Raw genomic sequence first — 27,901 nt, forward strand, 5'->3', positions numbered from 1 at the left:
AGCTTGGGAGAACATGTCTCCAGAATAATCAACCAAATGCCAGTCTGGAAGCATGGCTCAACTGGTAGAGCTCCCACGGAGCAAGAAGGCTGGGTCAGCACAAGGCCCTGAGTTCAAATCCCAGTACCAGAAAAAAGTCAGAAATGGTAGGTAGCTTTGCAAAAGAAAAATTGTACCCTATATCACATTATTGTCACATTTCCAGAATAGCTGTGGGAGGATTCATAATAATACTAATAAGCATATAATGGCATTAGGTATTTATCTCTTTAATAATCAGAACAAATGTTTTAGGAGACATAACCAATAGGTAAATCATAAATGTATTGGCTTTAAGTGAATGACTTTGTCCTGGCATCCTCTCCCCATTTTATCTAAACCCTTGCAGAATCTGAAGATCCAAATGAAGGACTTTGAAGTAAGTGCAGAGCCTATACAGAACTGGCTGAGCAAAACAGAAAAGCTGGTCCAGGAAAGCAGCAACCGCCTGTATGATCTGCCTGCGAAGAGGAGAGAGCAGCAGAAGCTCCAGGTGATCTGACCCGGCCAGCTGTCTGCCGGCATCTCCATCCCTTCCTCTGCCCACCCACTCTGAGATCACATGCATGCTGGGCACCCTGGAGTTAGATGGTAGCACCTTTCCCCTTTCCTGACCAATGTGATGTTTTTCTGACTTTCCCTTGAGGTCTGACTACTTGTCTTCTATAGTGCGCCACTGTGTGTAGCTTGGAAATCCTACAGCCTTCAGGGAACTCTGATGGCTTGCCAGTGTGTATTTCCCTGTCCTTTGAGCCAGAGCTCCGTCTGCCACGTGCTTTTCCCAGCCCCTGAATGGTAACTCGCTGCTTGTGCTTTTCAGTCTGTCCTTGAGGAAATCCACTGCTACGAGCCTCAGCTCAGCAGGCTGAAAGAGAAAGCTCGGCAGCTGTGGGAGGGACAAGCTGCCAGCAAGAGCTTTGTGCACAGAGTGTCGCAGCTGTCTTCTCAGTATCTAGCGCTAAGCAATGTAACCAAGGTAACTAACGCCCGTCTGTGCTGTGTGTGAGTGTGATGCGGAGGTTTCCAAACGGGTGTTGCCCTAGCCTGCTGGGGGTGGGCGCCCTGCCCCACCCACAGGCCCGTGACTCTGGGTCAGCTGCTTCCTAGCCTTGAAGTTTAAGGTTAGCTTGCGTTACACCTTAGTGTGGCTCTCTGACACGGCAAAGGAAATCCCAGAGACAAACGGGACTTCCAGTCTCTGTGATGACCCCAAATACTCCTGTCACTATGAAAAGGACATGTTCTCCGGGACTTGGATTTTTGAAGACTGGATGCCTAAGGATAAGTCAAAATTTAAGAGTTTCTGCTCTAAAGAACCTCTTATTAAATTACACTCGGAAAACATGAGCTGGAAACCGTTCAAAATTCAGTGTGGTTAATGTTTGTTTTCTTAATTAGCTCAAAGTCCATACATTCATGACAGTAGTTCAGGATGTGTCGGTGGAGGATTTCACTTCAGATCCTAAAGCTGAGCTCAGAATTAGCAATGATTCACAAAATGTGTTAAATCACCTCAAATAGCTTATAATAAAGCAGATGGGACTCCGGAGACCTTACTGAGAACACTTGATGTAAGTGCTGTCCCTGAGCTTCTTTTTGTTCAAGGCTAGCCCTCTGCCATGTGAGCCACAGCTCCACATCTGGCTTGTGGGGTAGTTTAGTGAAGATAAGAGTATCACAGACTTTCCTGCCCAGGCTGGCTTCAAACCACAGATCTTGGTGTCTCGAGTAGCTAGAATTATAGACATGAGCCATCAGTGCCTGGCTAAGAATCTGGTATGGATTGTGTCTTTTCTTTCATGTGCTTTTCTCTATGTTACTGAGATGTTTTTTTCTGGTCTGCTCATTTGAATTTTCAGTGAACATTGTTAAGATAGTCATAGTAGTGTAGGTCATCCTGTAATCTTAAATGTGTACCATGTTTATTTGATGAGTGGATTGATTCTTTCGAAGTCCTGGCACATCTAAAGTTATAGAATGAGTGAGAACAGCTTTCTGTTCATTGGAATTTACTCAGATCTTTCAGAAGTAATAGATTCTCTAATGCTTTAGGAACTGTAGACTGTTCTTTAATGTCTTCACTGTAATGCACATGGCCTGTAATAAGTGAACCTACTTGCTGATCAAACACTAAAGACAACTGTAATTCCAAGGTGAGACACTAGGAAGAGATTTTACTGATTTGGAAAAATTGTGATTTTTTTCATAAAGATGTTGAGGGTTAGTAAATTACCATTGTTCTGCTTTAGGACTTAGTTAGTTTAGTTTAGGGTGTTTTTTTTTTCTTACCACTTAAGATGATGTCTCACGTATGGGATGAATTCAGACTTGAATCTTAATTCTACAGCAAATGTCGTCATTGCACACCAACTGCTGGCTTCCCATGTGTGTAGCCATAGGCTCTGTAAGAGTCTCTGTGGATAGGTGGCTAGACATGCATGTGTCTCTGTCAATTCCAGGAGAAAGTAGCAAGGCTGGACAGGATCGTGGCGGAACACAATCAGTTCTCCCTCGGGATGAAAGAATTACAAGACTGGATGACCGACGCGGTTCACATGCTGGACTCCTACTGTCACCCCACGTCGGACAAAAGTGTGCTGGACAGCAGGATGCTCAAGCTGGAGGTGTGCCCCCTTACAGATCTATGTCTTACAGAGCTTGTTAGCTTCATCTGCTGGGCCTGGTTATGCACCACTGTGTCTTTGAGAAATCTCCCAGCGCTTTGTGGGAGTGGTGGTATGAGAGCATCTCTCCTGAGCAGACCTGAGTTATGTGACCCTAGTTGTAGGATCAAAATACAATCAAATAAAACCCATATTATTTACTGTCTTGACAGCAGATTGAGGCTCAGCCATGTTTATTTGGGGGAGATATGTTGACGCTGAATTTTATAGGGTTAAAAACATTGTTCACCTTACTCAGCTTTCTTGGCTGCCTGTTTCAGTCAACTCCTCCCATGCTAAAAGGCCAGAGTTATTGAAGTTGTGATGAAAATAATGAATCTGCATTTGTGGATGTCTCCTTTGTCTCCTGGGTGACCTCTAGCCCACTATGGCTGTGTCTTAACACTAGGAAATCAAAGGTGAATGAAATGTGGCCTTTGTCCTCCAACATTTCCTCCTCTGAGACTGAGGTTGAAAGGCAGGAGACAATCGCACAGCTGGAGATGTGTGTGAGGCTGTTGGAGAATAGGATCTTAGGATTTTTTTTTTTTACTTATTATACTTAATCTTTTACTTTTAAATTTGGTAACTTCAAGCCCACGCCTTCCTTTTATTTTTTTTTATTGTAAAGATACTATACAGAGGGTTATAGTTACATGAGTGAGGTAATGAGTACACTTCCTCTTGAACATTGTTACCCCCTCCATTGTTTTCCCCCTACCATCCCCTCCCTCCCTCCCTTCCCTGAGGTTCTTTTTTTTTTTTATTGTGATTAAGTGATTACATAATTTCCGGAATTTCACAGTATTGTGGAATAATGATGCTCATTTAAAGTCACAAGTTCATTCTAACTTTCCTGGAGCAAATTGTCTATCACAGTCTGTAACATATAACGGTGTTCACATGTTATATACCATATATGTGATCAGCAGCATGGGGATATTTAGTAGTGGTTCAACCAGATGAGTGGGAGTTCTTTGTTTCTTAAGTCCTGTTAGTTTTGTCGTATCACCTAACATTTTGGATTTAGCATCCACTTACCAGGGAGACCATGTACCATTTGTCTCTTCGTTCTTGGCTTACCTCGCTCAACATGATTCCTTCTAGCTCCATCCATTTCCCTGCAAATGCCATTATTTTGTCATTTCTAATGGCTGCATAATATTCCATTGTGTATAGATACCACAATTTTTGGATCCATTCATCTGTGGTGGGGCATCTGGGTTGTTTCCATATCCTAGCTATTGTGAACAGTGCTGCAATAAACATGGAGGTGCATGTGTCCTTGTATATTGGTTCCTGTTGTTCAGGGTAGATGCCTAGAAGTGGTATGATTGGGTCGTAAGGGAGGTCAATCTTTAGCTTTCTAAGGACCCTCCAGACTGCTTTCCAAAGTGGTTGTATAAATGTACATTCCCACCAGCAGTGTAATAGGGTTCCTCTTTCTCCACATCCCCTCCAGCATTTGTCGTTGGCTGATTTGTGGATGTGGGACATTCTGACTGGGGTAAGGTGGTATTTCAGGGTTGTCTTTATTTGCATTTCCTTCACCACCAGGGATGATGAACATTTCCTCATGTGTTTCTTTGCCATTTTTATTTCTTCATTTGAGAAGTCCCTCTTTAGTTCCCTTGCCCATTTAGTAATTGGTTTGTTAGGTTTGGGAGGGATTAGTTTCTTGAGTTCCCTGTATATACAGGATGTTAACCCCTTGTCTGATATATTGCTGGTAAATATTTTTTCCCAATTAGTTGGTTGTCTTTCTAGCTTAGTTGCGATAGATTTAGCTGTGCAGAAGCTTTTTATTTTAAGGTAGTCCCATTTGTCGAGTCTCTCCAACTTGTTGTGACCCTGGGACTCTGTTCAGGAAGTTCCTTCCTGTGCCTATTAGTTCAAGTGTCTCTCCTACTCTGTCCTGCAGTAGTTTCAGAGATTCAGGTTTAATGTTAAGGTCTTTAATCCATTTTGAGTTGATGTTGGTGCATGGTGATAGGCTGGGGTCCACTTTTAGTTTTCTGCATGTGGCTGCCCAGTTTTCCCAGCACCAGCGGTTGAAGAGGCTGTGTTTCTTCCATTGTATGTCTTTGGCTCCTTTGTGGAATATCAGCTGGCTGTAGGCCTGTGGATTTATTTCTGGATCTTCTATTCTGTTCCATTGGTCTTCAGGTCTGTTTTTGTGCCAGTACCATGCTGTCTTTGTTATTATAGCTCTGTAGTAGAGTTTGAAGTTCGGCATGGATAGCCCTCCCATATTGTCTTTATCCCCTAGAATTGTTTTGGCTATTCTAGGTCTTTTGTTGTTCCATATGAATTTTTGTACTGTTTTCTGTATTTCAGTGATGTACGTCATTGGGATTTTAATAGGAATTGCATTGAATTTGTATATTAGTTTTGGAAGTATTACCATCTTTACTATATTAAGTTGGCCTATCCAGGAGCATGGGAGGTCTTTCCATTTCCTAGTGTCTTCTGCCATTTCTTTCTTTAACTTTTTATAGTTTTCATTAAATAGTTCTTTTACATCTTTGGTTAGGTTAATTCCTAAATATTTTATTTTTTGGGAGGTTATTGTGAATGGGGTTGCTCCCTTTATTTCCCTCTCTTCTTGTACATTGCCAGTGTACAGAAAGGCAACTGATTTTTGTGGGTTTATTTTGTATCCTGCTATTTTGCCGAAGTGATTTATGATTTCTAAGAGTTTGGGGATGGAGTTTTTGGAATCGTGAAGGTATAGTATCATGTCGTCTGCAAAAAGGGATAGTTTAACTTCTTCTTTCCCTATGCGGATCCCTTTAATGTCTTTTTCTTGCCTTATTGACCTGGCTAAGGGTTCCAGGACTATATTGAAGAGGAGTGGAGGATCTTGGGAATTTTTAAGAATAATAGAGGAATTCCCTGGCAGAGGAGTGGGTATGGATTTGAGGATATAGCCACAGACAGGAAATGGCTAGCAACAGCCAGATGCAAGAATACAAGAAATTGCTCAGACCTTTTTATTGAGGGGTTGATTATTTTGTGCAGTGAGGTCCACACATGTCTAGAAGGAGGCTGGAGGGAATGCAAGGCCCAGCTTAGGAACAGAAATGAGGCTCTGACTTTTCAGGGGACGCTGCTCCCAGCTTGATCAGTCTGAACTGAAGTGTCACTCCCATATAAAAAAAGAAGAAGGCTTACAGAGGACTTGACATATCTAATCTCTTTCCATAGAGATGTTCTGCCACAGACCTGAACTTTTATAAGCTTTTCTTCCTGTGACCTTTGAGACTTCATGAATTCTACTGTAATATATTTTTCCCTGTTAAAGCCAGGGGGATAAAATATCAGTGGAAGGAAAGGACTATTCAGAAAAGGCTCAAGACTGGTCAAGACGAGAGTCAGTGCCAGAGCTTCTTAGAGGCTGGCAGGTGACTCGTTCCTGTCACTCACCAGCAAAACTTCCCTGGCGCGCACTGTAGACATGTCATGACATGCTGCTACCTTCAGGACCTCTGGAGCCTTTGAAGGCAGAAAGAGTAGGTGCGACACAAAGGTCTTCTGTGCTTGCTTTTCAGGCCCTGTTGTCAGTGAAGCAGGAGAAAGAGATTCAGATGAAAATGGTAGTGACCAGGGGAGAATACGTCCTGCAGAACACCTCTGCGGAGGGGGCACCTGCGATCCAGCAGCAGCTGCAGGCTGCGAAGGACATGTGGGCGTCCCTCCTGTCCACCGCGATTCGCTGTAAAAGGTGAGTGCACTCTCAGTCTGGCCAGCTGATATGGACAGACTATCCCTTCCCTTTCCCTTTCCTTACTCCTTTCCCTTTCCCACTCTTTCTCTCCCTTTCCCTCCCATCTCTTCCTCTCCCTTCTTCCTCTTTACTTCCTGCTTTCCTTTCTCCTCCCTTCCTCTCCCCTCCCCTCTCCTCTCCTCCCCTCCCTTTCGCTCTTATTCTTCTTTACTTTCTCCTTTCCCCTCCCCTTCCTCTCCTCCTCCCATCTCTCATAATATATTAAAACAAACAAGCAAGTATAAACTCGTACTTCGTTTGATCTGTAATACTTTGACAGTGTTTTGATATAGCTAATTAAAAATTACATGTTTCTTTTGTTGCCCAAAGTCAAAAGATAAATCTCTGTTCAATGATAATCATGGTACAGATTCCGTAATTGAAACCACATAGGCCCCCCCTGGACCCTGGGCTGCTGGGGCGGGCAGAACAGCCCCAGTTACAGACGTGGGACGTATAGAGTGTCACAGTGTACACTCCCGTGCTTTCTGTTCCCTGTCAGCCAACTCGAAGGAGCGCTTTCCAAATGGACAAGTTATCAGGATGACGTGCGGCAGTTCACTGGCTGGATGGACGGGATAGAGGGCAGCCTGAGTGAATCGGAAAGGCAGCATGCAGAGCTGCGGGAGAAAGTAGCCGCCCTGGGAAAAGCCAAGGTCAGAGACGGCTCAGGCCTCACTTAAATCTTACAGCATTGGAGGCTTGAGTTCTAATGCCTAATATCTTCCAGGCCCAGAATTCTGTTTGTGCTTCTTGAATGAGTGTAAATGGTCTTCTCCAAGACAGTCACATAAGCCCATGTCATGATACTGACCATTTAAAGTTTAGCCCCTTTTTAATATTTGTTAGTCCCTTCAGACTGTGCATCTTCACAAGTAAAATTGATTTCTTTTTAACACAGTTTAAGATTACCATTTTACCTCCTCCTTCTATACCAGCGCTTTTGCATGTTAGACAGACACTCTAAGCTCTATTAGTATTTTTGAATCTCCTTATAATATCCAAGGAAGCTCTAACTACTGAAGGCCTTTGAATTTTAGTCACGTTAAGACTTATCATATACTAAGACATAATGATCAACGTCTGCATAGAAATCATGGGAGCGCTAAAATTCATGCCCCAGTGAAAGTTCTAAATTGGGAATCTCCTTATCCCTACTTCCTTCTTTCCCATTCCCAGTTCAGTTTGCTACTAGTTCTGCTGAGCCCGCCTCTTCCTGGCATTACAGCAAACTCACTGCTCACCTGCTTCTCTCCATCTCTGCCACCATCATGCAAGGCAAATAGCTCCAGGGGCCAGAGCTGGCTGCACTGTGCATATGGCACGTTCCTCCCGGGTGGTTTGTAAGAATTCTACAGTCTCCCCGAGCATTCCCCCTTTCCTCTTCTCCCATTCTCACCTACCATCTCTACACTGCCAAATCTGATACAGCACCATTTAAAAGATTCCCTGTCTTCACAGAATCTCTTTCCTTCCCTAAGGGGCCTTCCCCTTCCTGTAGCTTCCCACCCACCTTGGATTACTTCAGAAGTCAGTTTTTACTACAATGCCACTCTACCCAGCCCAGGATGAATTAGTAGTTCCCTCCTCTCACAGCCCTTCTTCATTTCTTCATCACTCATGTTACACAATGTGTCCTTACATGTCCCTCTCCTGCAGTAGATAACGATGATAGTGATGCTGAATTTCCCTTGTTGACCTGGCATTTGGCTCTGTCAGATGCCAAGCAAATGCCGTTACAGTAACTCAAATGACTAACTGGTCTTGCATGACCTGTGCCAAATTGCTCTATTTCTGGGTCTCACTTCTATATCTGTAAACTAATAATCATAATGGTCTGGTTGGTAGTTATCTACATTTATTACCTGCCATTGCAGTTCATTGCCTGATGAGTAAATAATTCATCTGTTTAGTCAATATGTGTTGAGATGTTGCCATGGGTAGACACAATGCCCCACTATAGGTAAACAAAACATTGAGGTTGGGTATAATTTGTGGAGGGGAAGGGAAAAAACAAATCGTTTAAATAGGGATATAGGTGAATCCATTGCAACAATGAGATGTACAAGTTGTTATGTGGAAAACCGAACTTTACAACTTTGGTGGGGGGGAGGAGGATTGCGTGGGGAGGCGGGTGGGGGGGAGAGGATGGGAAGGGATGGGAAGGGGAAACAAAGGAGGAGGCTACAATGCTTGATAAGAAATGTACTCATTATCTTGCCCATGTAATTGTAACCCCTCTGTACAGTATTTTCACAAGAAAAGGAAAAAAAAGAAAGGAATTCCACCAAAAAAAAATTCTGGTGGACACACACACACACACACACACACACACACACACACACACACACACACACACACACACACACACACACACACGTTGAGCTTAGGGATAAATAAGTAACTATGACTGGGAAGTGCTGTGAAGAAATAAATATGGTATGGTGAGAGGAAAGGGCTAACACAGACTGCTGGGGTCAGGAGAGGCACAGGAGAGATCGCTTCGACACAGGACATATATTGCCTGCGGCCTAGAGGGTCTGTGCAGAGAAATTAATCTGAGAAAAGTTGGGGAAAGAATATTCTAGATAGAAGAATCATGTCTACAGGCCCTAAGGAGGAAGAGGTCATGGTACAATAGGGGCAGAGAGAAAGGTAGAATGTTGTTAGAACAGAAGAGCCGGGGTGGGGGGGAGGCCAGCAGCGGGTAAGTTGTGGGAGGAGGCAGAAGACGCCCCCTGCATTGTCCTCATGTCTCCTGTTGACTCCCTGGCCCACTCTGCCTAAGAGACTGTTGTAGAAGTGAGGGATGAGAACACTGGGCGTGAGGAGTTGCAGCAGACTCAGAGAGAACTGACAAGGTTACATTATGGATGAATGATGGAGGTGTAGGGAGGTGATGCGCCACTCCCTGTGTCCTGTGTTAGCCACCTGAAATCTGGGCGGTAGATAGTAGCATTTACTGTTTGGAAAAGGCTAGATGAGAAAGAGGGATAGGGAGGACATCAGGAGCCCATTTCTACATAGACGAAATTGGAGATCTCCAAGGAGAACCGTAAGGTTAGTTACATGGGAATTGGTGACTCAGAAAAAGTTCTGTAGTCCATACAAAATACACAGACATATTCCCAAGTTGGTGTTTGTCCAGGTACAAATGTGTGTGCTTTATAAATGAATGGACTTATGGGTGGATGGATTATCTAACATCACTGTTAACTCTGCATTAAAGACTTAGTTTGAAAAGGATAATAGATATGATTGGTCATGGATAACCCTTTCACTTTTGAAAAACATTCTCTAGTTATTAAATGAAGAAGTACTAAGTCATAGCAGCCTGCTGGAGGCGATTGAAGCCAAAGGGGCAGGCATGACGGAGCATTATGTCACCCAGCTGGAACTTCAGGAGCTGCAGGAACGATACCAGGCGATCAAAGAGAGGGCCAAGGTAGGGCTAGCCCACTTCCAATGGGCTCATCCAAGAAGTATTTGGACCTGTGCTTATTTAAACACTTGTTTATTTTTTTTTAAATGACATCCTAGTGGAAACAGAACAGAGCCTAATAAATTGTAATATATTCAAGGTATCACTAGGAAAACCAAACAAAAATCTTCAAATACAAATTAATAAAGTAAAATGCTTCTCAGTTAAAAATTCCTAGAAATGTAACCGTTTCACAGGAATATGAAATAGCTTTATAATGAAGACACATAAATGCCTTACTATGTCTGCTAATGATAGCTTTATATATAGATAATCACAATAATATGTGTAATTCGTTATCTAGGCTTCATCAAGCGCATAAAAAGAATTTTATTTTCAGTATTGGGATTTGAATTCAGGGCATTGAGCCATATTTCAAGCCCTTTCTTATTTAGATTATTTTTTAGATTAGGTCTTACATTTTTGCTCAGGGAAGCCTTGGACCACTGCTCTCCTGTCTGGGACTATAGTTACATACCATTGTTCCTAGCTGGTTGTTTGAAATGAGACTGCACCAAATTTTTGCCAAGAATGGCCTTGACCATGGTCTTTCTAGTCCCAAGTAGGTAGAAAAGAAAAATACTTTTTGAAGAGCACATTCTACTGTATTTTCTAGATTTCAGAAAGTTAATCCACAGTAAGCTCAAATTCTTATTTAATGCACGATACAGGAATTTCATTTTTTGTCATCAAAGATGAATATTTATGAAATGTAAAGTTTATTCACTTCTTGGAATGTCTTGTCAACATTTCATTAAAAATTTGGAGTTCTTGTAATTCATTCAACAAATGATCTTCCAGAACACTTTCAGTCCTGAAATATTTTTTTTCAGGCTTTGCTATATAAATCTTAAAATTTTGAACTTAAAGCAATTCATTTATAGGATGATGATTTAATTATTGTGATTTTCTAAAATTCCCAACAGAGATGCCTATAACACATTGATACTGCATACATGAATATATTTCTATCTTAATTGTGGTGCCAGTACTAGGGCCTTGAAATCAAGACCTTGGGCTGTCATTCAGCTGTTTGCTCTTGGCCAGTGCTCTACCACTTGAGCCATGCCTGTAGACCAGCATTGATGATGATGATGATGAGGAGGATGAGGAGGAGGAGGAGGAGGAGGAGGAGGAGGAGGAGGAGGAGGAGGAGGAAGAGGAGGAGGAGGAGGAGATAGTGTCCCACAGACTTTTCTGCATAGACAGTCTCTTAACCTAAATCCTCAGATCTCAGCCTCCTGAGTAGTGAGGTTTACAGGTGTAAGCTACCACCAAGTCTCTCTCTTAATCATCTTACACGCTAATTCCAGGAAGCAGTAACCAAGGATGAAAAACTTGTCCGCTTGCACCAAGAGTACCAGAGAGACTTAAAGGCATTCGAAGTCTGGCTAGGGCAAGAACAGGAGAAGCTCCAGCGATATTCCATTCTTGAAGGAGATGCCTGCACCCAGGAGACAACACTGCGAGATCTTCAGGTAATGTCTTCTGTATTCAGAACCAGGGGGTTCTTCACGGGGAACATGGGAATTATTATTTAAACCAATGGGCGATTACTACAGATACCTGATACATATTCATATGCACTGAGGGCAGACCTGGTAAGACTTGATCTAAGGGATTTTTGTGTCCTTAGAAGTAAAGACAAGTTGAGATCCTGGGGTAGGCGTGTGTGTGTGTGTGTGTGTGTGTGTGTGTGTGTGTGTGTATCTGTGTCTGTCTGTGCCAGTACTGAGTCTTGAACTCAGAGCCTCATACTCTCGCTTAGCTTTTTCTGTTTAAAGCTGGCACTCTACCACTTGAGCCATTCTCACTTCTTTTATTTCTGATAAATTGGAGATATGTATCTCACAGACATCCTGCTCAGGCTGACTTCAAACCATGGCCCTCATATCTCAGATTTCTGAGTAGCTAGGATTATAGGCATGAACCACTAGCACTTGTCTTTTGGTAGGCAGCATAAACAATCAGAGCTGGTTCTCTTGGGAAATTCGTTCAGCTACTAGGGTGCTGATGGCTCACGCCTGTAATCCTAGCCACTCAGGAGGCTGAGATCTGAGGATTACATTTTGAAGCCAGCCCAGACAGAAAAGTCAGTGAGACTTTTATCTCCAGTTAAGTACCAAATAAGCCAGAAGTAGAGCACCTAGTAACCTTACATTGACTGACACACCTGCCTATTCCCTGAAAGACAGGCTTTGATGTGAATAGAACAGCAGGACACAACTGCTCAGCGTATCTTAGGCTCGTAGTTTTAACCCTAACTCCTGTTTCCCCTGCTGAGGACACAGATCCAGAAGCAGAGTTCTAGAAAATGGAAGAACTAGAGAAAGGGTTGCTACTCAAACAGCAGGTTGCAATTCTGGGCAAATGGCAGACCCAGTGGGTAAGTTGGCTTAACCAATTGCCTTGTTCAGTCATTTAGCACTTACCAATAAAGGTAAAAGCTGTAGGCAGCAGATGAGAAGAATACATGTTTGTCCTGGCACGTACCACATGATTTTGTAGGCCTTCTATGTCCCCTGGGCCACAGGTGCCCCATCCCCGCAAGATGGTAGATGGATATTTCTATGATTAGAAACAGAACTATAAAATACTGTTTGCCAACATCCTTAATTATATGATTATTTCCTTTCTACTAAAAAAAGTATACTTTTTGAACAAGCCTTGTCGTACTGAATATTACAGGGTAAATCCTTGGAGGTAAAGCTTTGGCAGACTAAATGAATTTATACCTGGGTATCACTTTGGTCTGATAACCTATCCTCTCAGATTTGTGTTCTTTGCATCCTCCAAGTCCAACTTGATTTGTCCACAATGTTCCTATTAGTCCCGCCCTGGCCAAGGATCTGTCCTTTGCAAAAGAGGATCCAGTGTTTCTTTCTCTATGGCCCTGAGATCGTTTGATGTCAAAGCAACAAGCCTTGGGCACCTCCTGAAGATTACGAGCTGTAGTAAGCCTCAGTTATGTCTTGCCATTCTGCAGAATAAAATCATACTGAATTCATGGGAAGTGCAGGCTGCCCCAGTTGGCTCGAGTCACACCTGCTGCTGGTGCAGGGTGAACTGTGGGTGATGTATGACAGCCACGCCTTTTCCCTGCAGGAGCTGCAAGTGCGCTGTGCGGAGGGACAGGCCCTGCTCAACTCAGTGCTGCATACCAGAGAGGATGTGATTCCATGGGGCATCCCGCAGGCAGAAGACCGGGCCTTGGAGTCGCTCCGGCAGGACTGGCAGGCTTACCAGCACAAACTCTCTGAGACCCGGTTGCAGTTCAACAATGTGGTGAATAAACTGAGACTCATGGAGCAGAAGTTCCAGCAGGTGGATGAATGGCTTACGAAAATGGAGGAGAAAGTTAGTGTGAGGACCGAACGGCAGTCTAATCGGGCGACCAAAGAGATACAGCTACATCAGATGAAGGTACTTCCCATGAAATTCCTGACCCTCTTCAAACCAGTACTTAGTTTACATACTTTGCTCGTTACAATATTTGATTTTTGCTGGATGCTGATGGCTCATGCCTGTAATCCTAGCTACTCAGGAGGCTGAGATCTGAGGATTACAGTTTGAAGCCAGCCCAGACAGAAAAGTCAATAAAGACTCTTATCTCCAGTTAAGTACCAAATAAGCCAGAAGTAGAGCTGTAAACTCAAGTGGTAGATCACTAGCCTTGAGTGCAAAAAGCTCAGGGACAACACTCAGGCTCTGAGTTCAAGCTCCAAGATTGGCAGAAAAAGTTAATTTTCCAAGGCTTAGATTTGGGAAGATTGCTTTCTACTTGTCCAGAAAGTTAAAATAAGTAAAATGTTTCATAGACTAGTCTTTAATAGTTTAATATTTTGCCTTTTTTTCTTATCCTCTATTGCCTGTTACTTGGTAAAAATACATAAATGATGGCAAGACATTATTTAAATTATGTTTCTAATATGAAAATTTTTAAATATGATACATTAAAATAATACTTCATAATTATTATACAATTTTCATTTTTATGCATTTCTCCATTCACCTATCCAAAATAATTCACAGGCATTTTTCCCATTTTTCACCAATTAAAAACTTGATCTAAGTGCAAAAGCACATGTAAAACATATATATCAATTTTTTAAAGAAGTTTGAAAACTGAGTATAAATATGTCCAGAAAAGTCTCTAGATTCATAAGCACAGTTTTCTTACCATTTCGGTGTAAGGTGATTTTATGATGCCTTTTCAAAATCATATTTCAGGCTAATAATATTCTAAACATATATGCTGAAGCAGTGTTATATTAGGAAGATGCATACAACACCTGTCTTAAGAATGAGTAGGGTTGAGTCTTTGCCTGTCATCCTTCCCACATTTCAGAAATGGCACGAAGAAGTGTCTGCACACAGAGACGAGGTGGAGGAAGTGGGAACTAGAACCCAGGAGATACTAGATGAGAGCCATGTCAACAGCAGGATGGGCTGCCAGGCCACCCAGCTCACCTCCAGATACCAGGCCCTGCTTCTCCACGTGCTGGTGAGAGGACCACCGCTGCTCATGGAGTCCAGCCAGCCTCACAAGGCCAACGGGAATGTGTTCATTTACCTCCAGTGTCAATGCCCAGTGGTCCTCCAACACCCTGACCCAGGCTTTTCCTCATGGTTCAATTTTCTCTTTGTTTTTGTAGGAGCAAATCAAATTCTTGGAAGAGGAGATCCAGAGTTTGGAGGAATCTGAATTAGCCCTCGGTTCCTATTCTGACTGGTACAGCTCTACTCAAAAGAATTTTAAGAATGTGGCTACTGAAATGGATAGAGTAGATAAAGAGATGATGGGGAAGAAACTCAAGACCATGGAGGTAAGCATGCAGCCATTCCTGCTGGGCTGGCACCTGTCCTTCCCTGGATCTTCTATTCCTCATGTAGATCCGGGAAGCCCTTGTGTTCATCCTGATACCACGTGGCCAGTGATCCTCAGCTACTCATTTCCCTCCAAATATTGTTAGAAGCTCTTCCAGGCCAGAGCTGGTCTCTACCTATGTGTGATATGGTATCATCTGAATGGCCTACGCACAGAAGCCCAGGTGTTTTAACAAGAGAATGTTTGACACTTACATACTAGAGAAAAAAAATCCATATCAGATCTATGACCTGTGTCTTAATGAAGAGATGTAACTCACGATCTGGAGGTGGTGGTGCATACCTGTAATCTCGAACATTTGGGAAGTGAAGGCAGAGGGATCTCATTGTGAGATTATCCTTGGCAAAATAGTGAGATGCTATCATAGAAAGAAAGGGAGAGCACAAGGGTTGGTGGTCAGGGGCAGGGTGCTTGCCTAACAAGGCTCATAATCCAGATTTCTAGAGAGACTGCTAAGAAGTCTCTAATTTAGAATCTATGTACTAACCATCTGCAGAAGGAAAAAGAAAAAGAATACCTCTAGGGCTGGGAAAGTGGCTCAGTAGAATGCTTGCCTCACATGCATGAGGCCCTGAGTTTGATTCCTCAGCACCACATAAACAGAAAAAGCCAGAAGTGGGGCTGTGGCTCAAGGGGTAGAGTGCTAGCCTTTAGCAAAAGAAGCTCAGGGATAGTGCGCAGGTACTCAGTTCAAGCCCCAGGACTGGCAAATAAAAAAGTGCTTCTGATTCCTGACCAGGTCAGACCTAGAAATAGACTTTACAATACAGATACCTCAAGAATGGGCCTGGCAAGCCTTTCTTTTGTTTGGGTTTTTTTTTAACTGTATTTTTTTTGTCTTTTCTTTTTTGGTACTGGGGATTGAACCCAGGACGTTGCACTTGCTAGGCAAGTGCTTTGCCACTGAGCTACATCCCAGCCCAAAGGGTTGGTTTTTGTTTTTGTTTGGGTTTTTTTTAACTGTATTTTAAGCCTTTCTTAAAAAGGAATAAAATAGAATTATATTGGCTTCTGTTTTGCTGTCTTTCTCAGGTTTTGTTAAAAGACATGGAGAAAGGCCAAAGTTTGCTGAAATCAGCCCGAGAGAAAGGAGAGAGGGCCATGAAATTCTTGGAGGAAGATGAGGCTGAGACGCTAAGAAGGGAACTGCACAGTCACATGGAGCAGCTGAAGGAACTGACCAGCACCGTGCGGAAAGAGCACATGACCCTGGAGAAGGGTCTTCACTTAGCCAAGGAATTCTGGGATAAGTGTAAAGCACTGGCTCGGTGGATCTCGGAGCACCAGGACATCCTTCGTAGCCCTGAAGAACCCAAGGTGGAATTATATGAGAAGAAAGCTCAGTTATCGAAATACAAGGTAGTCCCTTGCTACCCAAGGTAGTCCCGTGGGGACGCCGTGGGAGGGAGGTGACTTGGGCAGGCCATTCTTGGGTGGCTTGGGAGGTGACTTGGGCAGACCGTCACTAGTTCTGATGTTGACAGCCATCTCTGGCAAGCCTGTTATCTGATACTTTGTCCTACATAGGTTGCTTTGACTAGTTAGATACATACACTGCCTTGGAATTATTTCCCAGGCAGGAAAAATATGCCCAAATTGTTATCCATACAGACCTTTTCTGACCTTTTCTTTAGATTCTAGATCATGGCATCAGGATCTTGTACCATAGAGAGGTTTCCAACCATCTTTTGCTACCTAGAATGATAAATTAAAAATGAGATGCTATGATTGAAAAGCAATAAGTTTGAATTGACCAACAATAGTCGAACAGCTTAGAAATAAATATGAAAGAATAAATACTAATACCAATACTGGTATACTCAGTATTGAGATTTCATCTGCTAAAATTTTTGAAGCAATATCAAAGTGTATTTATAAACATTTGTGTTTTAAATGGACCCAAAATGATATAGTGATAATCATGACTGTGCTGGCTTATCTCCATTTTTTTTCCTGCGAGAATCTTGTGCAAACACTTCCAACCAATGTCTATTTCTAGACTTGGCCTCCTTCCTTGCCAAACTTGGCAGCTTGTCTTTGAAGATGGCACATAAGAATCACAGCCCCTTCTCCCCAACCCTCAACCAAATTCCCCATCTACTTAAGGAGCACTTTTATCTTATCACAGCAAAATGCCAGCTGGAATTTATCTCCCTAAGGCCATGTCTCATTCAAGCTGGAACAGACTGTAAGACTTCAGAATCCAAAGAGAGTGGGCCCACTCCATTTTATGCTGAGATTTCTTGATTTCTGCCCAAAGGAATGAAGTGGAAGGCAGAATGATCAACTGGGTCATAGTTAGCCAATGAAATTCTGTTCCCTATTTTCTTCTCCACCTATTAAGAGCTATGTGACTACTCTCCTTTGGCAGCTCTTTTTACAACTGTATTAGCCATCCTGTGCCATTTTCTCTTTAGTGCTTTGTAGTTACTAGTTCCAAAAATATGTGCTAGATCTTTCTCAGTGGTCAGTCATATTATGCCTGCCACAGTCATCTGTATATTTATCTTGTGAACTCAGTGTTTGTTCTGTGTTTTTTTGCTTGTTTGTTTTGTCATTCAAGTCACTGCAACAAATAGTGTTATCCCATGAACCATCAGTGAACTCAGTGCGAGAGAAGGGGGAAGCTCTTTTGGAACTGGTGCACAATGTCACTTTAAAGGACAAAGTGGACAAACTTCAGAGTGACTACCAGGACCTCTGCAGCATAGTGAAGGTAAGAAGAGACCCAAGGTTAGACACAAGGCAAGACCAGACTCCTTTCTCTCTGTCAGTTGTAAGGACTGATTGGAGTCTATATTTTTCCTGTTAGCAGCTGGGCATGTAAATGGCACAAAGGATGTGCCTTCATTCCTATTGCTTTTCTATTTGTTTCATTTGTACTTGATGCTATGTATTGAATCTGCAGCCTTGTACATGGCCCGTACAAACTCTGCCACTGATTGTACTTCTGCCCAGTCCCATTCGTTTTCAGATGTAAATAATCCTATCTTCCCCATGAACTGCCCTGCATTTTCTGAAATGCAAAGTTGTTTTTTTTTTAAATTTTATTTGTGAACATACTGTACAGAGGGGTTACAATTACATGAGCAGGATAATGCGTACATTTCTTACCAAGCATTGCAGCCTCCTCCTTTTGTTTACCCTTCACATCCCTTCCCAGCCTCCCCCCTCCCCCCCAATCCCAATCCTTCTCCTTCCCCCCTTCTCCCCTCCCTCCCCCCCCCCCCCCTGCACCGAAGTTGTAAAGCTCGTTTTGGACATGACAACTTGTACTTCTCATTGTTGCAACAGGTCCACCTGTATCCTTAAACAACTGGTTTTTCCCCATCTCCTCCTCAAGTTATACTGACATCAAATATAGTGAAAGCAGGGGTTATACTGTGGGGGAGGGACATACAAAGCAACAAAGAGATAATCTTATAAATGCGTTAGAAACAAATGCATGAAAGAAAAAGAAACATTTGAATACATATCTTAGGGTTCATTTCACCTAACATCAACTTATCTGACTTTTTCTGTTTGTCTCAGACATATACTAGTTATTGCAAATAAGGGAAACCATGGGACCTATGTTTCTTTGGGCCTGGCTTACTTCACTTAATATAATTTTTTCCAAGTTTTTCCATTTCCTAACAAATGGGGCAATGTCATTCTTTCTGATGGAGGCATAGAATTCCATTGTGTATATATACCACATTTTCTTGATCCATTCATCTACTGAGGGGCATCTGGGTTGGTTCCATATCTTAGCTATGGTAAATAATGCTGCAATAAACATTGTTGTGCTGGTAGTTTTAGTGTGGTCTTGTTTGTAAACATTTGGGTAAATGCCCAAAAGTGGGATTGCTGGGTCATAGGGGAGCTCTATGTGAAGTCTTTTGAGGAACCTCCATACTGCTTTCCAAAGTGGTTGAACAAGTTTACATTCCCACCAACAATGAAGTAAGGTTCCCTTCTGTCCACATCCCCTCCAGCATCTGTTGTTAGAGTTCTTGATTTTTGCCGTTCTAACTGGGGTGAGGTGATATCTCAATGTTGTTTTGATTTGCATTTCTTTTATGACTAGGGACGTTAAACATTTCTTCATGTGTCTATTGGCCATCCTTCTTTCTTCTTCAGAGAAGTTTCTCTTTAAGTCTTTCGCCCACTTATTTATTGGGCAGTTGTTTCTTTGAGGTGAAATGCAAAGTTTTGAGTGGGTTATTACTTGGTGGACCTCACCTCTAATGGAAACCTGATTTTACAAGGAACGTGTCCTCAGTCTGGAGGGGAAAGTCAAAGACCATGAAGACTACAACAGTGAGCTCCAAGAGGTTGAAAAGTGGCTGCTGCAGGTGTCTGGCAGGCTGGCGGCACCTGACCTTCTGGAAACAAGCAGCCTGGAGACAATTACCCAGCAGCTAGCTCACCACAAGGTAAGATCGGTGAGCAGTGTTGACCAGGCTGCCTGTGTGAGTGTGTGTGTGTGTGTGTGTGTGTGTGTGTGTGTGTGTGTGTGTGTGTGTATGTCCACAAGTGCAGCAACTCTGGTTATGATGACAGGGTCTGGTTATATAACCCTGGATAGCCTTGATCTCATAATCTTCCTGCCTTTGCTTCTGAGTATGAGATTATAGCCACAGAGAACCACACCCAACACTGCATTCCCCTGTCATGAATCTTTTGACCTCACTAACTTCTCCTATAGGAATATCCCTGAACACCTTTAGGTCCTTTTTAAGTGTTTTGTCAATACGTTACCAAGATAAATTGAAAACTCTTCCAAAAAAAAAAAAAAGATGAATTAGACTGTGAAGTTATTCATCTTAATCTATTTGACAACTAGTTGGCTCCAAACTGAAGTGGATTTATGAGAAGTTTGAATCCGTTTTATTTTCAGGCAATCATGGAAGAAGTCGCTGGCTTTGAAGAGCGTTTGAGCAGTCTTAAGGAGAAAGGTGACACTCTGATTGGACAGTGTGCTGACCACCTGCAGGCAAAGCTGAGACAGAATGTGCAAGCTCACCTGCAGGGCACAGGGGACAGCTACTCGGCCATCTGCAGCACTGCCCAGAGGGTGAGCATTCTAGAATCTTCTAGAACCTGATGAGAAAAAGCTATCCCATCTGAAGGAGGTTTTCAGAAAGAGTCTCTCTGTAGCCAGAGAGGAAATAAGGTGGATTTCAATCAACATGAACACAGAGGAGCAGGCCATCTATTTGGCATGACTAAATTTCAGATATTCGGTTTTATCCATCCCCTTTACTCAGTAAACAGATGGTGAGAAATTGTTTTTTAAAATTGTTTTGCTTGTTTTTAGTTATTGCACACCATCAAAATGTTTTTTTCTAATTTTCCATTTATTCTGTAGCAATTAAAATAAGTGAATTTTTAATCTTCACAATCATCTTTTAAAATGGTGTGCAGCCTAGCTTCTACTCTAATGTGTTTATGCATTCATATAGAAATTGAGAAGAGTCGATATCAGTAAGAGGAATATTTCCATTGAAACAGAATCCTTAAGATGATAGAAACAAATCTAAGATCACAAGAATTGTCCTTTTAGTCAAAACTTAGCATATGAATTGCTTTATATTATTCAAGAACCTTTAAATGATGCCTTAGAAAGTTTTGATAAGTTTTTGAAGAACATTCATGTACTATTTTGTGTGCATGTGCCAGTACTGGTACTTCAACTCAGGTCCTGGATGCTGTCCTGTAGCTTTTTGGTTATTTTAAAACAAGTCCTATGTGATGTAAAATTATCTGACACCCCATATTTGAACATTTTACCTTCCAAAGGTTATTTTAAAAGAGGGAAAATTGCAAATGATATCTACAGAGGAAAAAAAGAGAGAAGAGCAAATAGCATAGCTGTGTGTAGAGCATCTTGGTGAGCTCACTTCACTCATCCGCTCACGCAACAGACTGATTGTCAGCTACTTCACTTCACCGCAGGCTTTTTTCCGTATGCATTTGAGTTGTAAGGACACAACTTAAAGTGTTTTAGAAAAGACATTGCTAAGTGTTGGAAAGATCAATGTAATTTCTAAACACTTCAAAAGCAGATGAAACAATTCTCAAAAAATGATCGAGAACAAAAAACTTTCTATTCTATTCTGATAGAAGAATAAAATGGATAGACTCAGTGTTAGATGAAAATGATGAGCTTGACAGATGTCAGAGCAAAGCAGGGTTCAGTTATCAGTTCTGTTGTCTCTAGGATGAAAAAAATACCACACTAACCTCATTTCCTACTTTTGTTGGGGGTGGAAGGTAGAGAGGGACGGTAGTAGGGTTTGAACTGAGGGCCTCAAGCTTACAAAGCAGACACCTTAAATATGGGCCATATACCTCCAGATCTTTGTGCTGTTATACTTTTCTTACATTTACCCTAGGCTGGCATAGACTATGATCAGCCTGATCTCTATCTCCTAAGTACATAGGATGACAAGCATGAGCCTCCATACTTGCCTCTCTTATTTCTTTAATAGAAATTTTTGCTCAGGAAACATCACAGGTCTGTTTCACCTTGATCTCAAGGAGGTATGTAATTGTTTCCTGATATGCATTTATGAATACATTGGAAATTGGTTGCACAGTTGAGGATTAATGATTGAGAAGATATATCAAACAAGTGTATGCATTTCTCTGGGTAATTGTTCTGAAATATAGCATGCAAGATGAAATAAAGCATCAGCCTCTCACCCTTGTCTGTCGTCAGTTAGTTCCAGTGTGACCTTATCACTGTATCAGAAGGATCAGAATCAGAGAAATCTTGCTTGTTTCCCTAAGAGGATGTTTTATATTTACTTTTAGTTCCTAGCTTAAACAAAAGTGCAGTATTTATAGCATCTGAGGGGAAAGCTTTAAAAACCTCTGACAGCAGGGTGCTTGTGGCTCATGCCTATAATCCTAACTACTTAGGAATCTAAGATCTGACTATTACTGTTCAAAGCCAGCCTGGACTGCTCCACTGAAAGTGGAGCTCAAGTGGTAGAGCACTAGCCTTGAATGAAAATGCTAAGGCACAGAGCCCAGACCCTGAGTTCAAGCACCTGGACCAGTACAAAACCAAAACCAAAATCTCTTGACATGTTTATTAAATTTTTTTATCAGTGATTTCATGCATTTCAACACTCTTTTCTTAATCACTGTTCCATTGGGATATATGAATGGATCAAGAAATTACAGATTGGGATTTGTCCGTTACGATTTTGGAACACCTGGGCCTTCCTCAGAGAGGGGAGGGGCTGAGGGGATCCCAGGGGAGACTCCCTTTCTAAGTTCCAGTGTGCTGGGGTAGAGGGCCGCTCTCACGGGCTCAGCGTGGCTGCTCTGTCTCAGGTGTACCGGAGTTTGGAACATGAACTTCAGAAGCATGTCAACCGGCAGGATACCCTGCAGCAGTGCCAGGCCTGGCTTTCTGCAGTCCAGCCGGACTTAAAATCCAGCCCCCAGCCTCCTCTGAGCAGGACAGAAGCCATGAAGCAGGTAGGGAACTCCTGGAACTTGCTCTTCTTTTTTGAAATATAATTGTATTGTTATTGTTATTCGGATGCTGTACAGAGGGGTCAGCACTTCCTAAGTCAGGCAATGAGTATGTTTCTTTTGTTTGTTTTGTACAATGTGACCCCAGCCTTTGCTTTTCCCCAGTTTTCCCTTCCCATCCCTGCCCACAAGTTCATTTTCCACTAAAGAACATGACTGTGTTTCTTTTACCCTCTCTTTCTGTGCCACTTGTCCCCCTAAAAAGGAAAAAAGAAAACAAATACAAAAACAAACACCACTACCACCACCACCCATAAAAACGTTTGTTATTCTTACGAGTAATTCATTGAGTCAAAACATATGAAGTGTCTTTGATATGGCGTCCTGGGCCGGCTTCTGGGAGCATAAAACTATAAATAAGCCTGAGGCCGGCTCTAGTTTAGCCCTTGTTCTAGCCAGGAAGATGGACAATATACTGACAGGTGGGCATGGAGGCACAGAAAGCATGTGAGCTGGGTCTGTAACCACGATCACCTCAGAAGCCTGTTCACTGGGTGGCTAGTGGCTGTGTACTTAATTTCTTTGAACTTCAGCTTCCTTACTAATTCAAGTGAGGTAGATCAATCTAGTTATTGCTTGGTAGAGAATATGCTATGTAACACATTCTTGAAACATACTTTTTTGCTTAAGTAATTTAGATGATTTATATCAGGAAATTATAAAGGGGGCTGGGAAGGTGGCTCAGTTGTAGAGTGCTTGCCTCACATGCATGAGGCCCTGGGTTCAATTCCTCAGCACCATATACACAGAAAAAGCCGGAAGTGGTGCTGTGGCTCAAGTGGTAGAGCACTAGCCTTGAGCTGAAGAGCTAAGGGACAGCACCCAGGCCCAGAGTTCAAGCCCCAGGACCGACAAAAAAAATAAACTAATAAAATAAAGGTTGTAGCAGGACAAATCAAATAAAAGGTGGCTGTCCTTGAGTTAATAAGAAATAGCAAAAACAACCAGGCTCTGGGCTGAAATCTGAGGATCACAGTTCAAAGATAGCCTGGGCAGGAAAGTCCATGAGACTCTTATCTCCAATAAAATCTACCCCTCCCCTCCCCACTCCCACCAAAAAATAAATAAATCCAGAAGTAAAGCTGTGGCTCAAGTGGTAAAGCTCTAGCCTTGAGCATAAAAGCTGAGGGACAGGATACAGGCCCAAGTTCAAGTCCCAGAACTGGTACCAAAACAAAAAACAAAAATAAAAAACTAAACTCCAGGGGTTGGGATGGTGGCTCAGTGGTAGAGTGCTTGCCTTGCATGCATGAGGCCCTGGGTTCGATTAATCAGCACCACATAAGCAGAAAAAAGCCCACAGTGGCACTGTGGCTCAAGTGATAGAGTGCGAGCCTTGAGCTGAAGCGCTGAGGGACAGCACCCAGGCCCAGAGTTCAGGCCTCACAACTGACAAAACAAACAAACAAACAAAAAAACAAAACAAACTAAACTCCATGTACATATTCTACCTTCTGAAACATTTACAATTTTTAGTATCTATTAATTGTATAAAGTAAGAGATTTCATTTTGACATTTCCACACATGCTTTTAATGTATTTAGGTCAGATTCATCCTCTCTGCTTCCCTCTCTTACTTCTCTTCTCTCCATATAACCTTCTGTATCCTTTTACTTTCACACCCTTTGTTCTCTACCTTGCACATACAAGAAGACAGCAGACACTTGTAATCCCTGACTCATCTCTGCCTCCATCCATGTTCCTGCAAAGAAGGGCACTCTTCTTGGCTGACTAGAACTCCATTGTGGGTGAAAAGAAGCCCCCATTGTGTAAACATCCACATGTTCTTTAGATTCCGAGTTTTCTCGAGTCATTCCTCGTCTTGTGGCTCTTTGTTACCAGCAGATTTTTCTCCTTTGTGATAAAAAATAATACATAAAGAACAAATGGTGGGGGAAGGAGGGGGAATCTAATGGCTTTTTGCCAGAACAAGACAAAATTTGCCACACTTTCCTCAGAGTTAATTTGTAACTGCAGGTGAATTCTGATCCTCCTTGGATTCCAGAGTGTGTGGTTCTGTGGTTAAGTTTCTACCTTTCTTTAGCTTCTGTCAGTGGGCTGCCACCCGCATGAAAGTAGCCACCCAAAGGAATGAGAGGTGATGGAGATAGATCTCAGACTCACTGAAGGAGAAAGCGTTGCTTTTACTTCCTTTCTGCCGTTCTTTGTTTTGTTCTACTTTGTTGGCATTCCCCCTTGATGTCTGTGCTCATGTTAAATGGATGGGCACTCGGTGTCTGGCTCATGCTGCTATATGACTACTGATGACTTCCAAGGCAGACAGACAGGTCTGATTGACATCTTGATATCAGTCCCAAGATGCATGCTGTTTGCCCAGCACCTCCCCTGTGCTAAATGCTTCCCAAATATACAGTAACTGTCCACTCCCTGGCCCCAAGAATTTACTTCCATTCAGAGTGGCATATTTCTTAATGGGAAATATATCATATTTGCCTTTAAAGTTTTTTTTAAAGCAAAAAAATCTGTTGCAAGTAGTCTATCATAGAGGATCTCCAGGCTGTCTCCAGTTCTTTTGGAACTAGGCCAAGCGACTTAAGTCTCAAAATAACTCATCATTAACTGAAATACATTGTTTGAAATGTTAGAGTTTGGATACTATATTCTCTTGGCATTTCTAGACTTTGTTTGGGACAGATAATCATGCGGCACTTTATGTAGTGTTTTGGCCTAGTAGGACATTCCCCTGTGTTGATTATGTCTCCACCAGAATCCTGCCCAGCTGCTCACCGTGGCCTTGCTGAGTGCGCCCCCTGCAGACCGCTCTCCACACATGTTAAGATGGCCTTGGCCTAGTGCCGCTCATGTGGCTTCCATTTAGAATACATTTTACATTTTGTCCCACAGCCTGTGAAGAGGCTGTTCCTGCAGTTTCTTGTCCAACAAGGGAAGCTTTTTGATAATAGGAGTCTCTTGTCTTAATCCAGTGGGACTAAATCCCTGGCTCTTGGGTGGGAATAAGGGGTGACTGCCCATCAGGGGACATTTAGCAAAGCAGACACACTTCCGGTTGCCACCACCGGAAGTGGGGACGATGCTTCTGGCCTGGAATACCACAGAACATCACACCACATTCAGCACATGGGACTTAGCACAACGAGGTGCTGAGCCTCAGATGTCAATAGTTCTGAGTTCGGAGGCTGAGAAACTGTACACTAGAGGCATGGTCCTCTATATACAGGCCTCCGTGACTCAACCTCTGTCCATCTCCCTGACCTCTGCTCCTGCCTGTCCACACTGCTCCAGCCTGGGGGCTTTGCCCTGTCCTTCCTCCAGTGTGCAAATGTTTCATCTCCCGGCAGGGCTGGCTGCTCCTTGCACGCCAGCCGGCCTGGTGCTCCCCTGAGCTCTTAGAGACACACTCCTCATGAAGTAACAGCACTTCTTCACACACACCTCCATTGCCACCTTTCCCTTCCTACCTGCTGCTCAGCACTGCCAGACACTGCAGCGGGTGCTTCTTTATGCACTCTCTGCTGCTCTCGGAAGGATGCGCGCTTCATGCCTGGGCCCTGAAACACAGCTTCTCCAGACTCCAAGCCTCTGCCGGGGAAGCACTGTTTCTGTGAAGGGATGAGAAATCCCTTGGGGCTGGAGGTGTGGCTCAGCTGGTTGAGCACTAGCCACTGAGTGAAAGGGGCTGCAGGTACCGAGTTTGAGTCCCAGTGTTGATCCTAGAAAGAAAAACGAAAAGAGATGAGAGATCCAGCAACAGCCTTTCTTGAGTTTCTGGAAAGAAGAGAGCCAGCCATGAACTTCTTGTATGGACAGGAAGCCTCCAAACTCACTCTGATCACTGTTTTGTCTCCAAGATGGGCGTGTTCAAAGTAGATGGTGGTTGGCCATGCATTCTTTCTGCGAAAGGAAAGAGCATTGGGAATGGGAGCAGGGCATCTGGGAGGACTGGAGAAGGCCCTCTGTTTCCCCCTTTCCCAGGCAGAGCAGACAGCTCTCATTACAGTGAGAAGCAGATCGGGGCCACATAGACCCCTGTCAGTGTGGTTGGAATTCTGCTCTGTCAGTCACTATCGGATGTCCTGACGATGGTGAGAACACTGTGTGTGGCAGGGTTTGTTTTATTATCTGAGTGTGGTATATATGCCAAACTTGGGATTTGAAGTTGGGGCCTCGTGTTCTTCTCAGCTTTCTGTTCATGACTGACATTCTACTACTTGAGCCACGCCTCTACTTCCAACTTTTTGCTGGTTCATTTAAAATAAGAGTGTGTTGTCAGCCTGGGCTGGATCATAATCAAGATCCTCAGAGCTCAGCCTCCTGAGTTGTGAGGATTGTAGGAATGAGCCACCAAAGGCCCGGCTATTTTCAACCGGTCAACGAGGTATTACTAGTGGTCCGAATCCTGACAATTTCGACAACGTGTTTGTGTGCTTTATTCTGATCCTTGTGTTATATTCAGGTGAAACACTGCCGAGCTCTGCAAGAACAGGCAAGAACCTACCTGGATCTTCTGTGCTCGCTGTGTGACTTGTCCAACCCCTCAGTGAAAGACGCCGCGAAGGACATTCAGCAGACAGAGCAGATGGTAAAGAAAAAAAAGAGAGCAAGAAATAGAAAAAAGAAACAAACCAAAGTTAGAAATTCCACTGAATTGTCTGTTTTGTAGTGGGCCCTTCCTGGAATGATAGAAGTAAGGTTGAAAGAAAATAGCTCTTGCTTTCTTCCTGTTACATTCCAATGGCCATTATAAGAAGTTCAAATTCACCCAGGTTGTCATAGAAACCAAAGTGTGGACTGAATCATTGAGTCCCTTTCTAGTTCTATCATTCTCACCCTCTTCCTCTTCTCTTTATAATTTCATTCTCTTTTTCTTTTTTCTTTTCTTTTCTCGCATCATCTGTTTTTGTTCTTTTCTCCTTTTCCATTGTTTTCTTTAATTAATATTTAAAAATGAAGGCTCCTCGACTCTGGCTTTATTTAGTATATCGAGGACTGTAAAGAGCATGTCATCTGTGAGGACTCATCTAATTTCCTGGCTACGGCTCTTCATGTTGAGAGGGATTCTGCAGTGTATGTGGCTGTTTGGAAAGTGCTATGATGAGTTATCAAAACCTGACCTCAAATCAAAAAACCTGACCTCAAATCTAGTGTGGTGGTACACTTCTGTAATCCTGGCACTTGGGAGGCTGAGACAAGAAGATCATGAATTTGCAGCCCACCTTGTCTGCATAGTGACATCCTGTTGAAAAGGAAGGAAGGAAGGAAAGAAAGGAGGAAGGAAGGGAAGGAGGAAAGGGAAGGAAGGAAGGAAGGAAGGAAGGAAGGGAAGGAGGAAGGAAGGACAGACGGCAGCCCTGGATTCCTGTGCTTGTGTTTACTGCCACTGCTGCAGTCTTTGACACTTTAATACCACGCACAAATAAGACATTTTCATATTGATATTGAATATTCACAGAACAAATAAAATGATCCAAAACACAGAGGAAATCAAGCATTGTAATGCTACAGATTTTCCTCTTTTATTTGAGTAAAGTTAACCTGTCCTTAAACTTTAT

General features: G+C 42.9%; 1 protein-coding gene across 15 annotated transcripts in view; it reads left to right on the top strand.

Moving 5' to 3' along the window:
• The window catches only part of Syne1 (spectrin repeat containing nuclear envelope protein 1), a 406,378-nt gene that overhangs the window by 203,543 nt on the left and 174,934 nt on the right, over positions 1-27,901 (top strand). For 14 of the 15 annotated variants that reach the window (XM_070010443.1, XM_070010444.1, XM_070010431.1 and 11 more), the window contains 16 exons: positions 389-532; positions 860-1,015; positions 2,499-2,663; positions 6,254-6,426; positions 6,971-7,124; positions 9,770-9,913; positions 11,263-11,427; positions 13,055-13,372; positions 14,298-14,453; positions 14,605-14,775; positions 15,870-16,196; positions 17,401-17,553; positions 19,088-19,255; positions 19,720-19,896; positions 22,167-22,313; positions 26,806-26,931. In XM_070010443.1, coding sequence (XP_069866544.1) covers positions 389-532; positions 860-1,015; positions 2,499-2,663; positions 6,254-6,426; positions 6,971-7,124; positions 9,770-9,913; positions 11,263-11,427; positions 13,055-13,372; positions 14,298-14,453; positions 14,605-14,775; positions 15,870-16,196; positions 17,401-17,553; positions 19,088-19,255; positions 19,720-19,896; positions 22,167-22,313; positions 26,806-26,931 — 2,844 coding nt within the window. The remainder of the gene's footprint in view (positions 1-388; positions 533-859; positions 1,016-2,498; positions 2,664-6,253; positions 6,427-6,970; positions 7,125-9,769; positions 9,914-11,262; positions 11,428-13,054; positions 13,373-14,297; positions 14,454-14,604; positions 14,776-15,869; positions 16,197-17,400; positions 17,554-19,087; positions 19,256-19,719; positions 19,897-22,166; positions 22,314-26,805; positions 26,932-27,901) is intronic. The other variant, XM_070010442.1, reaches the window with a different exon arrangement.

The sequence above is a fragment of the Dipodomys merriami genome, unplaced genomic scaffold, assembly GCF_024711535.1.
Source record: "Dipodomys merriami isolate MVZ:Mamm:240054 unplaced genomic scaffold, mDipMer1.0.p SCAF_8, whole genome shotgun sequence".
NCBI lineage: Eukaryota > Metazoa > Chordata > Mammalia > Rodentia > Heteromyidae > Dipodomys > Dipodomys merriami.